Source organism: Aquarana catesbeiana, linkage group LG05 (assembly GCF_042186555.1).
Source record: "Aquarana catesbeiana isolate 2022-GZ linkage group LG05, ASM4218655v1, whole genome shotgun sequence".
NCBI classification, from domain to species: domain Eukaryota; kingdom Metazoa; phylum Chordata; class Amphibia; order Anura; family Ranidae; genus Aquarana; species Aquarana catesbeiana.
In genome coordinates, this window is record NC_133328.1 from 236,029,131 (window position 1) to 236,043,305 (window position 14,175).

At 46.4% G+C, this 14,175-nt stretch overlaps 1 protein-coding gene across 4 annotated transcripts in view; it reads left to right on the plus strand.

The window, feature by feature from the left end:
• The first annotated feature begins 6,125 nt into the window (after positions 1–6,125).
• The window catches only part of HUS1 (HUS1 checkpoint clamp component), a 72,234-nt gene continuing 64,184 nt past the window's right edge, over positions 6,126–14,175 (plus strand). For all 4 annotated transcript variants that reach the window (XM_073630623.1, XM_073630624.1, XM_073630625.1 and 1 more), the window contains exons 1-2: positions 6,126–6,307; positions 6,542–6,669. In XM_073630623.1, coding sequence (XP_073486724.1) covers positions 6,256–6,307; positions 6,542–6,669 — 180 coding nt within the window. In that variant the 5' untranslated portion in view covers positions 6,126–6,255. The remainder of the gene's footprint in view (positions 6,308–6,541; positions 6,670–14,175) is intronic.

Consider the following 14,175-nt stretch of genomic DNA (forward strand, 5'->3'; position numbering starts at 1 on the left):
CGCTCCACACGTGGCTTCACACACCGCTTCCAGACTGCCATAGTGCCACTGCATCGGACCGGAAGCGGAAATAGGCGTCAGCTTCTGCCCTGCCTCCTCCCCCAGCGTCTGCCACTGGAAATGAAGTTGAGCGCTGACCCGGTGACCTGCTAATAGGAAGTGTCACTTCCGACGCACCTAGGGGGTAAGGGGAGCCAGAACCTACCACTGCCAAAGCCCTGGTAAGATGGGAGGGTTGAAGGTCTCTAAAAAGGAGGAAAAAATAGGAGGGGAGACCCCATCTCTCAGGAGCAGCTAAGAGATCCTGGCTCCCCTCCAAAAGATGTTCCCTCCGCGCCAGAGGAAACACAAAAACTGAGGTGTGGTAGGGAGGTGCCTCCCTTTAAAGATCTGTAGGAAGAAAGTGTTTCCTGTGATCCGGTGGGAGGAGTCACTATCTCTCAGGTGCTGTCCTGAAAGATGCCTTGGGAAAAAAAAAAGACAATGGCATAATGCGCTAGTATGCCTCACATTATGAAATACTTACCTTAGAACTAAGACCTTCAACGCCAATCTGTCATCGTTAACAGGGTTTCACCCAGTCTTCTTTCCGGGTTTGCATGCTCCTGATTTGCCAAGCCCGATGACGTCACTCCTGCATATGTGCGTGGACATCACGGACCACGTACACAATTGCAACGCAAGTCATATTGTACTTGAATATTATTAATTACTTCCGGACCGGCTCACGCTGATATACGACGGCACTTTGAAAAGGGATATCGTTGCTATGGCAGCAGCTAGCTGCCATAACCGCGGTATCCTCTTCTTCAGTGAGTGGTCCAGTTTCAGATAAAAGTGGTCTCTGCAGCGGATTTGCTCCGGGGGCCCCTTCGCCGCTTACCAGAGCTGCCGGCAGCGGCAGAGGCGATCGGATCCTTCTTCCTGCTTGACATGGAGCCGAGTGAGGGGAAGATGGCGCCCACCCAGCTCCATACCATTGCAGGGTGGAAGCGAAGTCATAACGTCACTCCCACCCATGGATCTTAAAAAGGGACATTTTTTTTTTTTATTGCATTTTAGTGTAAATATGAGATCTGAGGTCTTTTTGACTCCAGATCTCATATTTAAGAGGTCCTGTCATGCTTTTTTTATATTACGGTGATGTTTACATTCCTTGTAATAGGAATAAAAGTGACATTTTTTTTTTATATAAAGAACAGTGTAAAAATAAAAAATAAATAAGTTAAATAAATAAGAAAAAAAAATGTAAACTGATTTTAACTTGTGAACACCACATCTCAGAAAGAGGCTTGGTCCTTGAGTGGTTAAAAATGATCTATTCTTTTCAATCTGCAGTCGCTGTAATTTTCTGAAAATGCATTTGGCTACCTGGAGGTGTTCTGTACACAGAATGTGTACAGAACACCCCACGAAAACATAATTTTTAGCTTGTGTGATTAGCTCACTGATTTTCCCAGAACGCTACACTAAGATTCAGGCATCCCCTGCAACAAAAATGTAATTTTTGGTGAGATACTCCCAATAGGAAGTCACGCCTAAAGGAATGCAGGCCCCGCAGCTTTCCTCATCAGAGCTTTGCAGGTGCTGCAGCTGATTAATAATTATTAAACCACTTCCATTAGATTCACTTTCCCCCATTGACACAAACACTCAGGCCACTTTCACACTGGAGGCGTTTTTCAGGCGCTAAAGGGCTAAAAATAGCGCCTGAAAAATGCCTCCCCCCTGCAGCCACAGTGTGAAAGCCTGAGTGCTTTCACATTGGAGCGGTGCACTTGCAGGACGTTAGAAAAAGTCCTGCAAGCAGTATCTTTGGGGCAGTTTAGGAACGGTGTATACACCGCTCCTCTCCCGCCCCTGCCCACTGAAATGCATGGGCAGCGCTTCCAGCGGCTCTTTTATGGCGCATTTAACCTTTTCTTCGGCCACTAGCAGGGGTTAAAAGCACCCCGCTAGTGGCCGAAAAGCACTAAGACGACGGTAAAGCGTCGTTAAAACTAGTGGTGCTTTACTGCTAACGTGGCCGCGTTGTTAGTGTCAAAGGGGTTTTCAGAATAACAAAGGGTAGGAATCTGCAACAAAGTTTGTTAAAATCCTTGCAATGTACACACAGTAAGGGAAAAAAATTATTTGATCCCCTGCTGATTTTGTATGTTTGCCCACTGACAAAGAAATGATCAGTCTTTAATTTTAATGGTAGGTTTATTTTAACAGTGAGAGACAGAATAACAACAAAAATATCCAGAAAAACGCATTTTTAAAAAGTTATAAATTGATTTGCATTTTAATCAGTGAAATAGCTAGTTGATCCCCTATCAATCAGCATGATTTCTGGCTCCAAGGTGTCTTCTATACAGGTAATGGGCTGAGATTAGGAGCACTCTCTTAAAGGGAGTGCTCCTAATCTCAGCTTGTCACCTGTATAAAAGACACCTGTATAAAAGACACCTGTCCACAGAAGCATTCAGATTCCAATCTCCCCACCATGGCCAAGACCAAAGAGCTGTCCAAGGATGTCAGGGACAAGATCGTAGACCTACACAAAGCTGGAATGGGCTACAAGACCATCGGCAAGCAGCTTGGTGAGAGGGTGACAACAGTTGGTGCGTTTATTCGCAAATGGTAGAAACACAAAATAACTGTCAATCTCCCTCGGTCTGGGGCTCTATGCAAGATCTCACCTCATGGAGTTTTAATGATCATGAGAATCAGCCCAGAACTACACAAGAGAATCTTGTCAATGATCTCAAAGCAGTTGAGACCATAGTCATCAATAAAACAATTGGTTACACACTACACCCTGAAAGACTGAAATCCTGCAGCGCCTGCAAGGTCGCCCTGCTCAAGAAAGCACGTGTGCAGGCCCGTCTGAAGTTTGCTAATGAACATCTGAATGATTCAGAGGAGAACTGGGTGAAAGTGTTGTGATCAGATGAGACCAAAGCCAAGCTCTTTGGCATCAACTCAACTCGCCGTGTTTGGAGAAGGAATGCTGCCTATGACCCCGAGAACACCATACCCACCGTCAAACATGGAGGTGGAAACATTATGCTTTGGGGATGTTATTTTTCTGCTAAGGGGACAGGACAACTTCACTGCATCAAAAGGACAATGGACGGGGCCATGTACCGTCAAATCTTGGGTGACAACCTCCTTCCCTCAACCAGGGCATTGAAAATGGGTTGTGGATGGGTATTCCAGCATGACAATGACCCAAAACACACGGCCAAGGCAACAAAGGAGTGGCTCAAGAAGAAGCACATTAAGGTTCTGGAGTGACCTAGCCAGGCTCCAGACCTTAATCCCATAGAAAATATAAAATCAGCAGGGGATCAAATCCTTTTTTTCCCTCACTGTAGATCGCCCAGGGTGGGAATATTTTTTTTTTCTCAACAAAAGTTACGCTTTAAAGCAGGCAGTGAAGTGGCAACACAAGCCCCCTCACAGCCTGCCACGTGTTCTATGAACAGCGGTCCTAACAAGAACACACTTCAGAGACCAAAACAGGTGTGAATGTGCCCTGTGGATTAATTGCCTGTTTCTACATGTGTAAACTAGACCTAACATGGGTTCCGTGACTAACTTCACAACGGGCCACAGAACCTGTGTAATTTACATGTGTGAATTATGTGTGCCATGCATACCTCCCAACTTTTTGAGATGGGAATGAGGGACACCTATCAGCAAAAGTATGCAGGCATTGGACACACCCCTTGCCACGCCCCCTTAAAGGAGAATTGTACAAAAACAAGATTGGTTAAACCCACAAGTGCTTTTTTTTACCACTACTATTCCTTTATATTGGCTTTTGGAATTTACAAATGCAGCAATTTAGAAATCAGATTAAATGTTTAGCGCCGGGAAACACTTTTTTATAGATAAAAAGTGCATTTTATATACATTGTTATAGATCAGACCAAAATGAGGGACAGATGGGGAGGAATGAGGGACATTGCTCCAAATCAGGGACAGTTGGGAGCTATGGCCATGTATGACTCAGATCAGTGTTGCCAACCGCCCGTTAATTTACGGGCAGCCCGTAAAAAGCACCCCATTTTCGGGGCGCCCGTGAATGCCCGTTACGGGCAGCCGGTGCCCGTAAAAAATATGGCTGCGGGCCGGCCATGCAACTGCGCATGCGCCGTTCCGAAGCCTGCAGGACTCGGGAGAGATCGTACGAGCTCGGCAGGCCGGCGCATGCGCAGTAATGTAATGACGCCGCCTGGCGCCATTTTTAAACAGAAGCCGCCGGCCGCCGCTCGTTCTTCAGTTCTCGGCGGTTCAGCGGGGCGAGCAGGAGGAGCCATGTTACCGGGTCCTGCTTCGGCTGGACGTCAGTGAGGGACAGAAGTGACAGCCTCTGACCATCTCCTGTGCCCGCAGCCTCTGCTCTGACCATCTCCTGTGCCCACAGCACAGCCTCTGCTCTGACCATCTCCTGTGCCCACAGCACAGCCTCTGCTCTGACCATCTCCTGTGCCCACAGCACAGCCTCTGCTCTGACCATCTCCTGTGCCCACAGCACAGCCTCTGCTCTGACCATCTCCTGTGCCCACACAGCCTCTGCTCTGACCATCTCCTGTGCCCACACAGCCTCTGCTCTGACCATCTCCTGTGCCCACACAGCCTCTGCTCTGACCATCTCCTGTGCCCACACAGCCTCTGACCATCTCCTGTGCCCACACAGCCTCTGACCATCTCCTGTGCCCGCAGCCTCTGACCATCTCCTGTGCCCGCAGCCTCTGACCATCTCCTGCCCAGTGCCCGCAGCCTCTGACCATCCCCTGCCCGCAGCCTCTGACCATCTCCTGTGCCCGCAGCCTCTGACCATCTCCTGCCCAGTGCCCGCAGCCTCTGACCATCCCCTGCCCACAGCCTCTGACCATCCCCTGCCCGCAGCCTCTGACCATCTCCTGCCCAGTGCCCACAGCCTCTGACCATCTCCTGCCCGCAGCCTCTGACCATCTCCTGCCCGCAGCCTCTGACCATCTCCTGCCCGCAGCCTCTGACCTATTCCTACATCATGTCTGCAGTCTCTGAGGGGGAGTTGGGAAAGGAGTCAAGAGTGGGAGCGCCACCGGGATCATGGGGTCACGGGAGAAGTCAGTTGTGTGTGGACTGTGGAGAGGAGACCATAGGAAAACCAGAACCACCAAGCTGGAGCCATCTGACTGAGCCCTGCACGATGCACCTGAGAGGTCAGTGACAGCACCGACAAGTCAGTCTAGGGGGGTTGCTGATATAAGGGGGAGTGAATACAATAATGTAAGGGGCACTGATAAAAAGGTTTCCCCCTAAATTAGTAACTCCCCTTACCTTAGTGTATTCACTCTGCGGAAGGTGGCCTCTGGTCACCAGAGTGCCCACCACATCAGAGTTTCTGGCATTCCACTTTAAATCAAAGTCTTCAGGATTGCCCCTTACAGTGCAAAGGGGAACTCAATCTGCGGACCCTGATGTAATTGGGAACTCTGATGTAAAGGGAACACAGTGGACTCTGATATAAGGTGGTCTCTGGTCACCAGAGCCTCCCCTTACATCAGAGTTCCCCCTTAGATCATGATCTGCAGCGTTCCCCTTTACATAAGAGTTCCCTTTCACTGTAAGGGGGATCCCTGCAGACTCTGATGTAAGGAGGGAACCTAGTGCTAGCTGGGTTATAGTAACCTAACCTTCATGTCAATGGAGAAATATGTTTTTTAACTTTTGTTTAGCTTAAACACATTGCTAATAGCACTAGCTATATGTTTATAGTTCAAATATGTATCCTTGCACTGTTTAGCACTGAAAACAGTAACTTTAGGTACTTTTTTGCACCGCCAGTAAAAAATGCGGATCTGTCAGTAATTTTCATGATTTTTGCCAGAAAAAAAGTGGTGCCGTTTGTAAATTTTGTCATCCTGACAGTAAATTTCACTTCAGTGGGTTGGCAACACTGACTCAGATACACATTGAGAGCCAGCACAGTACTACTACCTCTCATACCCTTTGTATCATATACTACAACTCTCTATAGCAGCTCTTACCAATACCCCATCTCCAGCATCCCTATCATATGGCGCTTCACAGGATTCCTATTCCCTCTACTGCTCACACAGGATAACAGGAGACCACGTGGTCTCTGCTGAACTTGGTCACACGGCAGTGACGTCATCTCCACTTGCCGCTCACGCAAACCTTAGCATTGTTTTGGATGTAGTGAAATGTACTGGCGGACAGATACCTGTGGAAGAAGAAGGGGTTAATGCCGCCATGAGGTTCCGCTGCAAGATCGTAGATGTCAGCTGCCTGAACCACTTCACACGTGTGTATCCATTGCTGGGACCTAGAGTGACTTGTTCTCCCTAGTAATCTATGAGGAGCCCTGCAGCTTCTATTGCAGATCCCCTCACTTGTTGAATATATGGCGATGTCTCATACTGATTACTAATATGTGGGATCTATAGGAAGGAGATGAAGGGAATGCGCTCATTATGTGTAGAAAGAAGAGCAGTGTGTTGTGAGGATTTTCATTTCCCTTTCACTCTTTCCTGTACAGGGGTTGTGAACACCATTACGAAGCTGACCAAGTCCTGCACCTTACGACTTACACCGGACAACCTTTACTTCATTCTCACTGACAAGGTGGCTAATGGAGGCGTCAGCATGTGGTGTGAGCTTTGCCAGGTAATCCGCAAACAAAATATTTTCACCTGAAGGACTCTGCTATTTACTTTTACTCTTACCCAATGAAAGTTTCGCTTTAACTTGATGCAGATCTCAGAGGTTTGCTGATTTGTCAGAACATCGCTGCTTTTCTTATTCAACATCAAGCAAGTCTGATGGATTTTAAAATACTGTATTTCACTATATAAGCTCTGTGTACTGTTCCATGCAAAACAATGTACCGCTGTGACATTCAAAAATATTTACGTAATCAGACCGCCAGGAAGGTTAATGGCCATTTTTTGCGATACGACACTGCATCCCTTTAACTGACAACTGCGCAGTGACTTCTAGATTGTAAGCTCTAACGAGAAGGGCCCTCTGATCCCTCCTGTATTGATTTGTATTGTAAGTGTACTGTCTGCCCCATGTTGTAAAGCGCTGCGCAAACTGTTGGCGCTATATAAATCCTGTATAATAATAATGCGACGCTGTACCTAAATAAAATTGATGTGCTTTTTTTCCCACAAATAGAGCTTTATTTTATAGTTTTTATTTTATGCGCTATAAACAAAAACAAAGAAAAGCGTCAATTTAAAAAAAACAAAAAAAAAAAACAATATTTTTTTTACTTTTTGCTATCGTAAATATCCCAATTTAAAAAAAAAAAAAAAATTCTTCCTCAGTTTAGGCCAATATGTATTCTTCTACATATTTTTGGTAAAAAAAAAAAGCAATAAGCCTATATTGATTGGTTTGCGCAAAGGTTATAGCATCTACAAAATAGTGAATAGATTTATGGCATTTTTTATTATACATTTTTTTTTTTTTTTTTTTACTAGTAATGGCAGTGATGGGACTGCGGCAGACAGATCAGACACTTTTTTTTTTTTTTTTTTTTTTTTTTGGACCAGTGACATTTATATAGCGATCGGTGCTATAAAAATTCACTGATTACTGTATAAATGACACTGGCAGGGAAGGTGGTTAACTAGGGATCAACCGATTATCGATGCGGCTGATACTCACTTTTTTAGAAGTATCGGTCAAAAAACATACCAATAATGCTTCAAGGGGTTTTACCGGGGTGATGCATGAAGCTGTACCATTCTTTAGAGTGGACGGTCGGCTTTATTGTAATAACAACCGATGCGGCTAAGCAGCTGCTCAGCTGTTATTACAAGCAGCGGGAGGGGAAGTTTCCCTCCTGCCACCGCCTTCCGCCGCTCGCCTGGTCTCTCCCGTCCCACTGGGAGGCCCGAGCAACCAGCCGACACGGCTGCCGGCTGGCCGAAGACCCAAACAATGCCGATGCTTCATTCGGGTCTCAGCTCTAGTAATCCGGAAGCAATGTCATGACATCACTTTCCGGATTACTGGTAACTTAAAGGCGCCAGTTTTTAAAAATAAAGTATTCAAAAACGCAGATCTTGATGTTTTGAATATTTTTAAGTGCAGAGGAGGGGTTTGGGGTGTTATAGACCCCCGATCCCTCGATCAAGAGTACCTGTCGCCTATTACTGTCGCAAGGGATGTTTACATTCCTTGTGACAGCAATAACTGTGAAAAAAGACAAAACAAATTTAAGATGACAGTGTAAAAAATCTTTTTTTAAATGTAAAAAATATTGGCAGTGAGGTGGCCGAAATATCGGTATCGCGTCGGCATCGAAAAAACCATATCGGTCGATCCCTAGGGTCAACACAGTTGGTGATCAAGGAGTTAAATGTGTTCCCTGGGAGGTGTTTCTAACTGGGGGGATGGGGCTGACTAGGCGTACAGAGAGATTGCTGTTCCTAATCACTAAAAACAGACAATCACTCTGTACTTCCCTGTCAGGACGGGGATCTGTTTATTTACTTTGACAGATCCCCACTCTGGCTCTCTGTGGAGCGATTTGGGGAGGCCGCGGACATCGCGGCCGCCAACCACACGCATCAGCTCCCCATGCCGTGCAGCGGGCGTGCCTGCTATAGCTGTAAAAGGGACCGCCGTACTGGTTCGGCAATTCGTGGGAAAAAAAGCTGACCTGTCACAGTATAATGATGGCAAGCAAGCGGTTAAAGTGATACTAAAGTGTCAGTTTTTTTATTTTCTTTCTTTAACCACTTTCAGCGCGGTCATGCAACACTGTACCCAAATGAAATTTTATGATTTTCTTCACACAAATAGAGCTTTCTTTTGGTAGTATTTAATCATCACTGGGTTTTTTATTTTTTTGCTAATAAAAAAAAATAAATAAACCAAAAATTTGGGGGGGGGGGAAGTTTCTTAGTTTCTGTCAAAAAGTTTTGTAAATAAGTAATTTTTCTCCTTAACTGATGTGCGCTGATCAGGGTGGATTTGAATCAAGTAAATTTTAAAGAGCTGATGTCATCTCTGTCTCGCAGCAACTCCTCCTCTGACCCGCTGTTGACTCACCGACAGTCCCATTCACTTAAATGGAATGGCTGGCGATGCAGCAGTGACACAACAAGGTGAGGGATGTGGCAGCAGCAGGTGAGTGGATGCCCGCTAACAGGCGCTGCCATGATGGATCTGAAATGACAGGTGCTCTTCAAATGTAAGGACTCATTCTTGCTGGTAGTTAGAATCTTTTAATATTTGCAAACAAAATGAAGGTGGATGTTCAGGGTAATATGAGCAGGAGGTATACACCTCCTCTTTTATTGTATAAAAGAGCCTGTATTTTTCAATAAAAGAGATTCCTGGTTGAACTTCCATACAGCCTGCCCGGTGTTTGTTCTGAGCTACACAACTGGATTAGAACGGCACATAGCTGTAGTTCTAGTCCCGGAGCATCGGATGACCGAACCATCAGATGTTGCGATCTGCAATCTGATTCTATAGCTGCAGAGGAGTGTCAGGAGAGTGGAACCGAGCGAGCAAGGGCTCGTTACATTGGTTGGCAGCTGTGGGATTTGCTCTCCAGTTACTGGGACACTCCAAACCAGCCTGCAGGAGAGCCATGCTGAAAGACTTACTTGAGAGCCGTGGAGGGAATGGTGGGATCGTGCTTCCTTGCCGTGAACACATCCAAACCATCACCTGGATCCAAGGTCCAGATAGCAGGAGAGGAGAGATACCAGCCACCATGGATGAGGAATTCAGAAGGAGGTTGCGAGACATGCAGATACAGCACAGAGGACCAGTATCAGAGCAGGTCCTGCTAGGATGGTTTGATTCTATCCGCTGCGAACTCTGGAAGGAAGCCCTAGCCCGTGAGCAGCGAAACCAGGGAAAAGTTCTCCCCTCCATCCATGTAAGGTACTGGTCACAGTATGAAGTGCGAATGCTGTTATTGGGGGAACAGCCGAACCAGGAGTGGACAGCCGAGTTAAGCAGGCTGATCCAGGCAGAAATGCGGTTGGACGAGAGCTACAGAGCCCTCCAGTGGTATGTAGCCCAAGTGTGCCCGTGGACAGCGGATGACAGCCCCACGGAAGGCTTTGACTATGATGGCCTGGGATTGTTATACTGGAGGCTGTCCAGGGACACTGACTTTGGGAGTGATCGGGAGTGGCGTTTGGAGGAAATAATGGAGCACAGAGAGCGAAGACTGAATGTCTCAGAAGTGCACTGGGCACAGGAAGATTTGGAGTTTCTGGCCGTTCAGGAATGGGAGCTTGAGATTGCCTACAGACAGCTGCTAGACTCTGCTTAGCAGCAGGGTAGGGCTCCCTTTGCCTGGGACCATCAGGAAATACCAGTTGACAACTCTGAAATCCTAGCTGAAGAGTTGACAATGTGGCAGAGTAACAGTGTGCTTTGCCAACCTGCCCCCGCAGCTATGGAGGCGGAGGTCTTATGGCGGATGCAGCAAGTGCTGACTGACCTTGATGATCCTGTTTCTGCATGGGATGATCTTGGATGGAGGAATGTGCCTGTCCAGCATCATGCTAGAGAATCGGCATTGGAAAATCTGAAGATTGCCATCCCCAAACCTGAAGTGCTGACAACAGGGCAGAGCTCTGCTAACCTCTGCCCAGCACTGATAGCATCTCTGGGTTCCACGGAGAGGAGATGGTGAACCTTTATCCCCAGACACCAGTTGCAGAGAAAGAGGATTTGATAGACTTTTCTGCTGAGGAAGAACAACCTGGTGAGCCTCCAGCAGAAGAAGAGCTGTTATTAGGGCCAAACTTCACTGTGCTCTGCCCTACACCCACGGCGGTTCCGTAGGCTCAGGGTGAGAAGGAGGTGGTCACTTCCCAGCAGCAGATCAGGATACAGGGGTAGAAGGGAGAGGAGGTGTTTGTCGTCCCTCCCCAACAGGGAGAAGGAAGTGGTCTTTCCTCCCCAGCAAAGATCCGTGCACCTGGGAGACAGTACCACAGACATATCGTCCCAACATCCAGATGAGGGAATGGAAAAGGAAGCAGCCAGCTCACCTCCCCAATGGCAGCTACACAGTTTGGGAGTGGAGGAAGCCAGCCTCCTGCCCCAACAGTTAGCTGGAGCAGATGGTGTGGGGTTTCCAGCAGAAGGGCCGAATACTGCTGGACTCTGCCCTCAACTAACAGAGGATGGATTTCCTGTGAAGGTGGATGGGACTTCAGTCTCCACCTGTATACCCCAGGGATGCTGGGCAGTCGGCCCAGATCCCCAACAGCATGACGGAGTGAGCCCAGACACCCTGTCCTCTCTCCAGCGGCAGAAAGGACTCCAGGGAGAAGGGCCAGTCCAGGCCTCTCCCCAGCGGCAGATATGTTCTCTGAGAGAGGCAGAGGTTGGCTGGGTGAGTAATGCTTTGTTTGGAACAATTTGTTTGGGGTACTGTGTGGGTACAGGCATTAGAGGACTGGAACTACTGACTAACTTCAGAGTCAACCCGTCTGGGGTCTCCTCCTGTGTTAGTCTCCTGCCGAAAGGGGAGAAATGTGACAGACCTAGCCGGGAGAGAGACTTTTGGAATGGATTGAATGCTTGCCTCTTGCCGATCAATTGCGGGCCCTGGCATTTGGGGGGATGGTGCTCTTTGTGAGCTGTAGGCCTGGGGACCCTTGAGGTGGTATTACTGTCTGGGGACCCTGGATTTGCCATATCAGAAATAGTGGCTGAGTCATAATGCTGGGACAAATACTGTTAGGAGATGCTGATGTCAATTCCAGCCACCTGTCTGTCTGTTGCCTGCTAGAATGTGTATTGTAAATAAGTCTCTAGTATGGGATCTAAGAGTCATTAGATCCCCATTGTTGTTTGTGTTAATTAACTCTGCTATTGTGATAATGTTGATTGGGTTTTCTGAGCTACAAGACGGCCAGTCTGGCCTAAAGGTCATGACTGAGTCATCTAGGCTGTCTAAAGGGATTAGTTAATTAGCCCATGTTAATTAGGTTTCTGGTCACAGTTGTATGTTCAGAGTAATATGAGCAGGAGGTATACACCTCCTCTTTTATTGTGTAAAAGAGCCTGTATTCCTTGCAATAAAAGAGATTCCTAGTTAAACTTACATACAGCCTGCCTGGTGTTTGTTCTGAGCTACACAACTGGATTAGAACGGCACATAGCTGTAGTTCTAGTCCAGGAGCATCAGATGACCGAACCATCAGATGTTGCAATCTGATTCTATAGCTGCAGAGGAGTGTCGGGAGAGTGGAACCGAGCGAGCAGGGGCTCGTTACAATCCTATTTAGAATAATAAGCTGTCAGGTTAGTAAAACGGCGATATCCGAACCGATTCAATCATACAGTTTGTAGTGTACATAGATTTGCAAAAAAAATGGGATAAAGGAATATTCCTGAACTTTGTTTTATCTTATGGTTACTGTGAAATGCAGTGCATTTTATCTCAGCTTGCAGAGCTTGGATTCATTGAATGAGTTTACCAAAAATGTTAATATTGCAGAATATACAGCTTCATGCTACATAACTAAGCTCCATTTGAAGCTCAATAAACTAAATTATATTAATGTATCTTAAATAGAAAACTATCTTTAGATGGATTTTTACTCCAAAAGCATTTTATTAAAATCCGATTTTAAATTTAAAAAAAAAATCTGATTTAACCACTTCAGCCCTGGAAGGATTTACCCCTTAATGACCAGGTCATTTTTTTTGTGTTAATTTAGCTGACAATTGTGCGGTCGTGCAACGATGTAACACAAATAAAATTGGTGTCTTTTTTTTCCCACAAATAGAGCTTTCTTTTGGTGGTATTTGCTCACCTCTGCGGTTTTAATTTTTTGCACTATAAACAAAAAAAAGACCGAAATTTTGAAAAAAAAACTATTTTTTTATTTTCTGCTATAAAACATACCTAATAAAAAATTTAAAAAATCAAATTTCTTCATTAATTTAGGCCAATTTGTATTCTGCTACATATTTTTGGTAAAAAAAAAAACCCAATAAGCGTATATTGATTGGTTTGTGCAAAAATTATAGCGTTTACAAAATGGGATAGATTTATGGCATTTTTATTATTATTTATTATTATTATTATTATTATTATTTTTTTTTACTAGTAATGGCGGTGATCAGCGATTTTTAGTTGGACTACATTGCGGCAGACAGATCGGACACCTAACTGACATTTTTGACACTTTTTTTGGGAACCAGTGACATTATTACAGTGATCAGTGTTAAATATATGCACTGACAGTGTACTAATGGCACTGGCCGGGAAGGGGTTAACATCAGGGGCGATCAAGGGGTTAAATGTGTTCCCTGGGTGTGTTTACTAACTGTATGGGGGATGGACTGCCTGGGACAACACACAGATCTGTCTTCCTGCATAGCAGAAAGGCAGGATATCTGTGTCATCCCCTGACAGAATGGAGATCTGCCTTGTTTACTTTGGCAGATCCCCGTTCTGTCTCTGTGGGGAATGATCGTGGGCGGCCGGCGGACCCGCTGATTGGCTCCGCCACTGGCCAGTTGGCGCGTGCGTGCCCACAGAAAGCAGTGTATGAGCCTGACGTATACCTACAGCGATTTGTGCAGCCGGGACAACCTTTTTTATTTTTTTTTTTAAATCGTAGATTTTTATCCACCCTGGCGCTGATGGGTAATGATAGGAGGCACTGATGGGCACAGAGTGGCATCAGTGATGGGCACTGTTGGGGCTGCATTGTAATCAGGGCACTGATTACCTTTATACGTCTTCCCTGTGAGGAGATGCTGCTGATCAGCTCTCCTGACCTCACACTCTCTGTGTGAGGCGAGGGGCGCTGATAAACAGCACTTCCTTGTTTACATGTGATCAGTTGTGATTGGACACAGCTGATCACATGGGTAAAGAGCCGCGGCTCTTTGCTGAGATCAGGGTTGCACCGTGTCCCAGGGCGGGCGTTCGATCATGGCTAAACTGGGCACTGTCATATGACATTGTCCCAGAACGAGAGCGGACGGGAAGTATTTAAAAATAACAAACATGTTATACTTACCTGCTCTGTACAGTGGTTTTGCACAGAGCAGCCCAGATCCTCCTCTTCTCGGGTCCCTCATCGGTGCTTTTGGCCCCCTGCCAAGTGCCCCCACAGCAAACACAGCTATGGGGGCACCCGAGCTGTAACTGTGTGTGTCCAT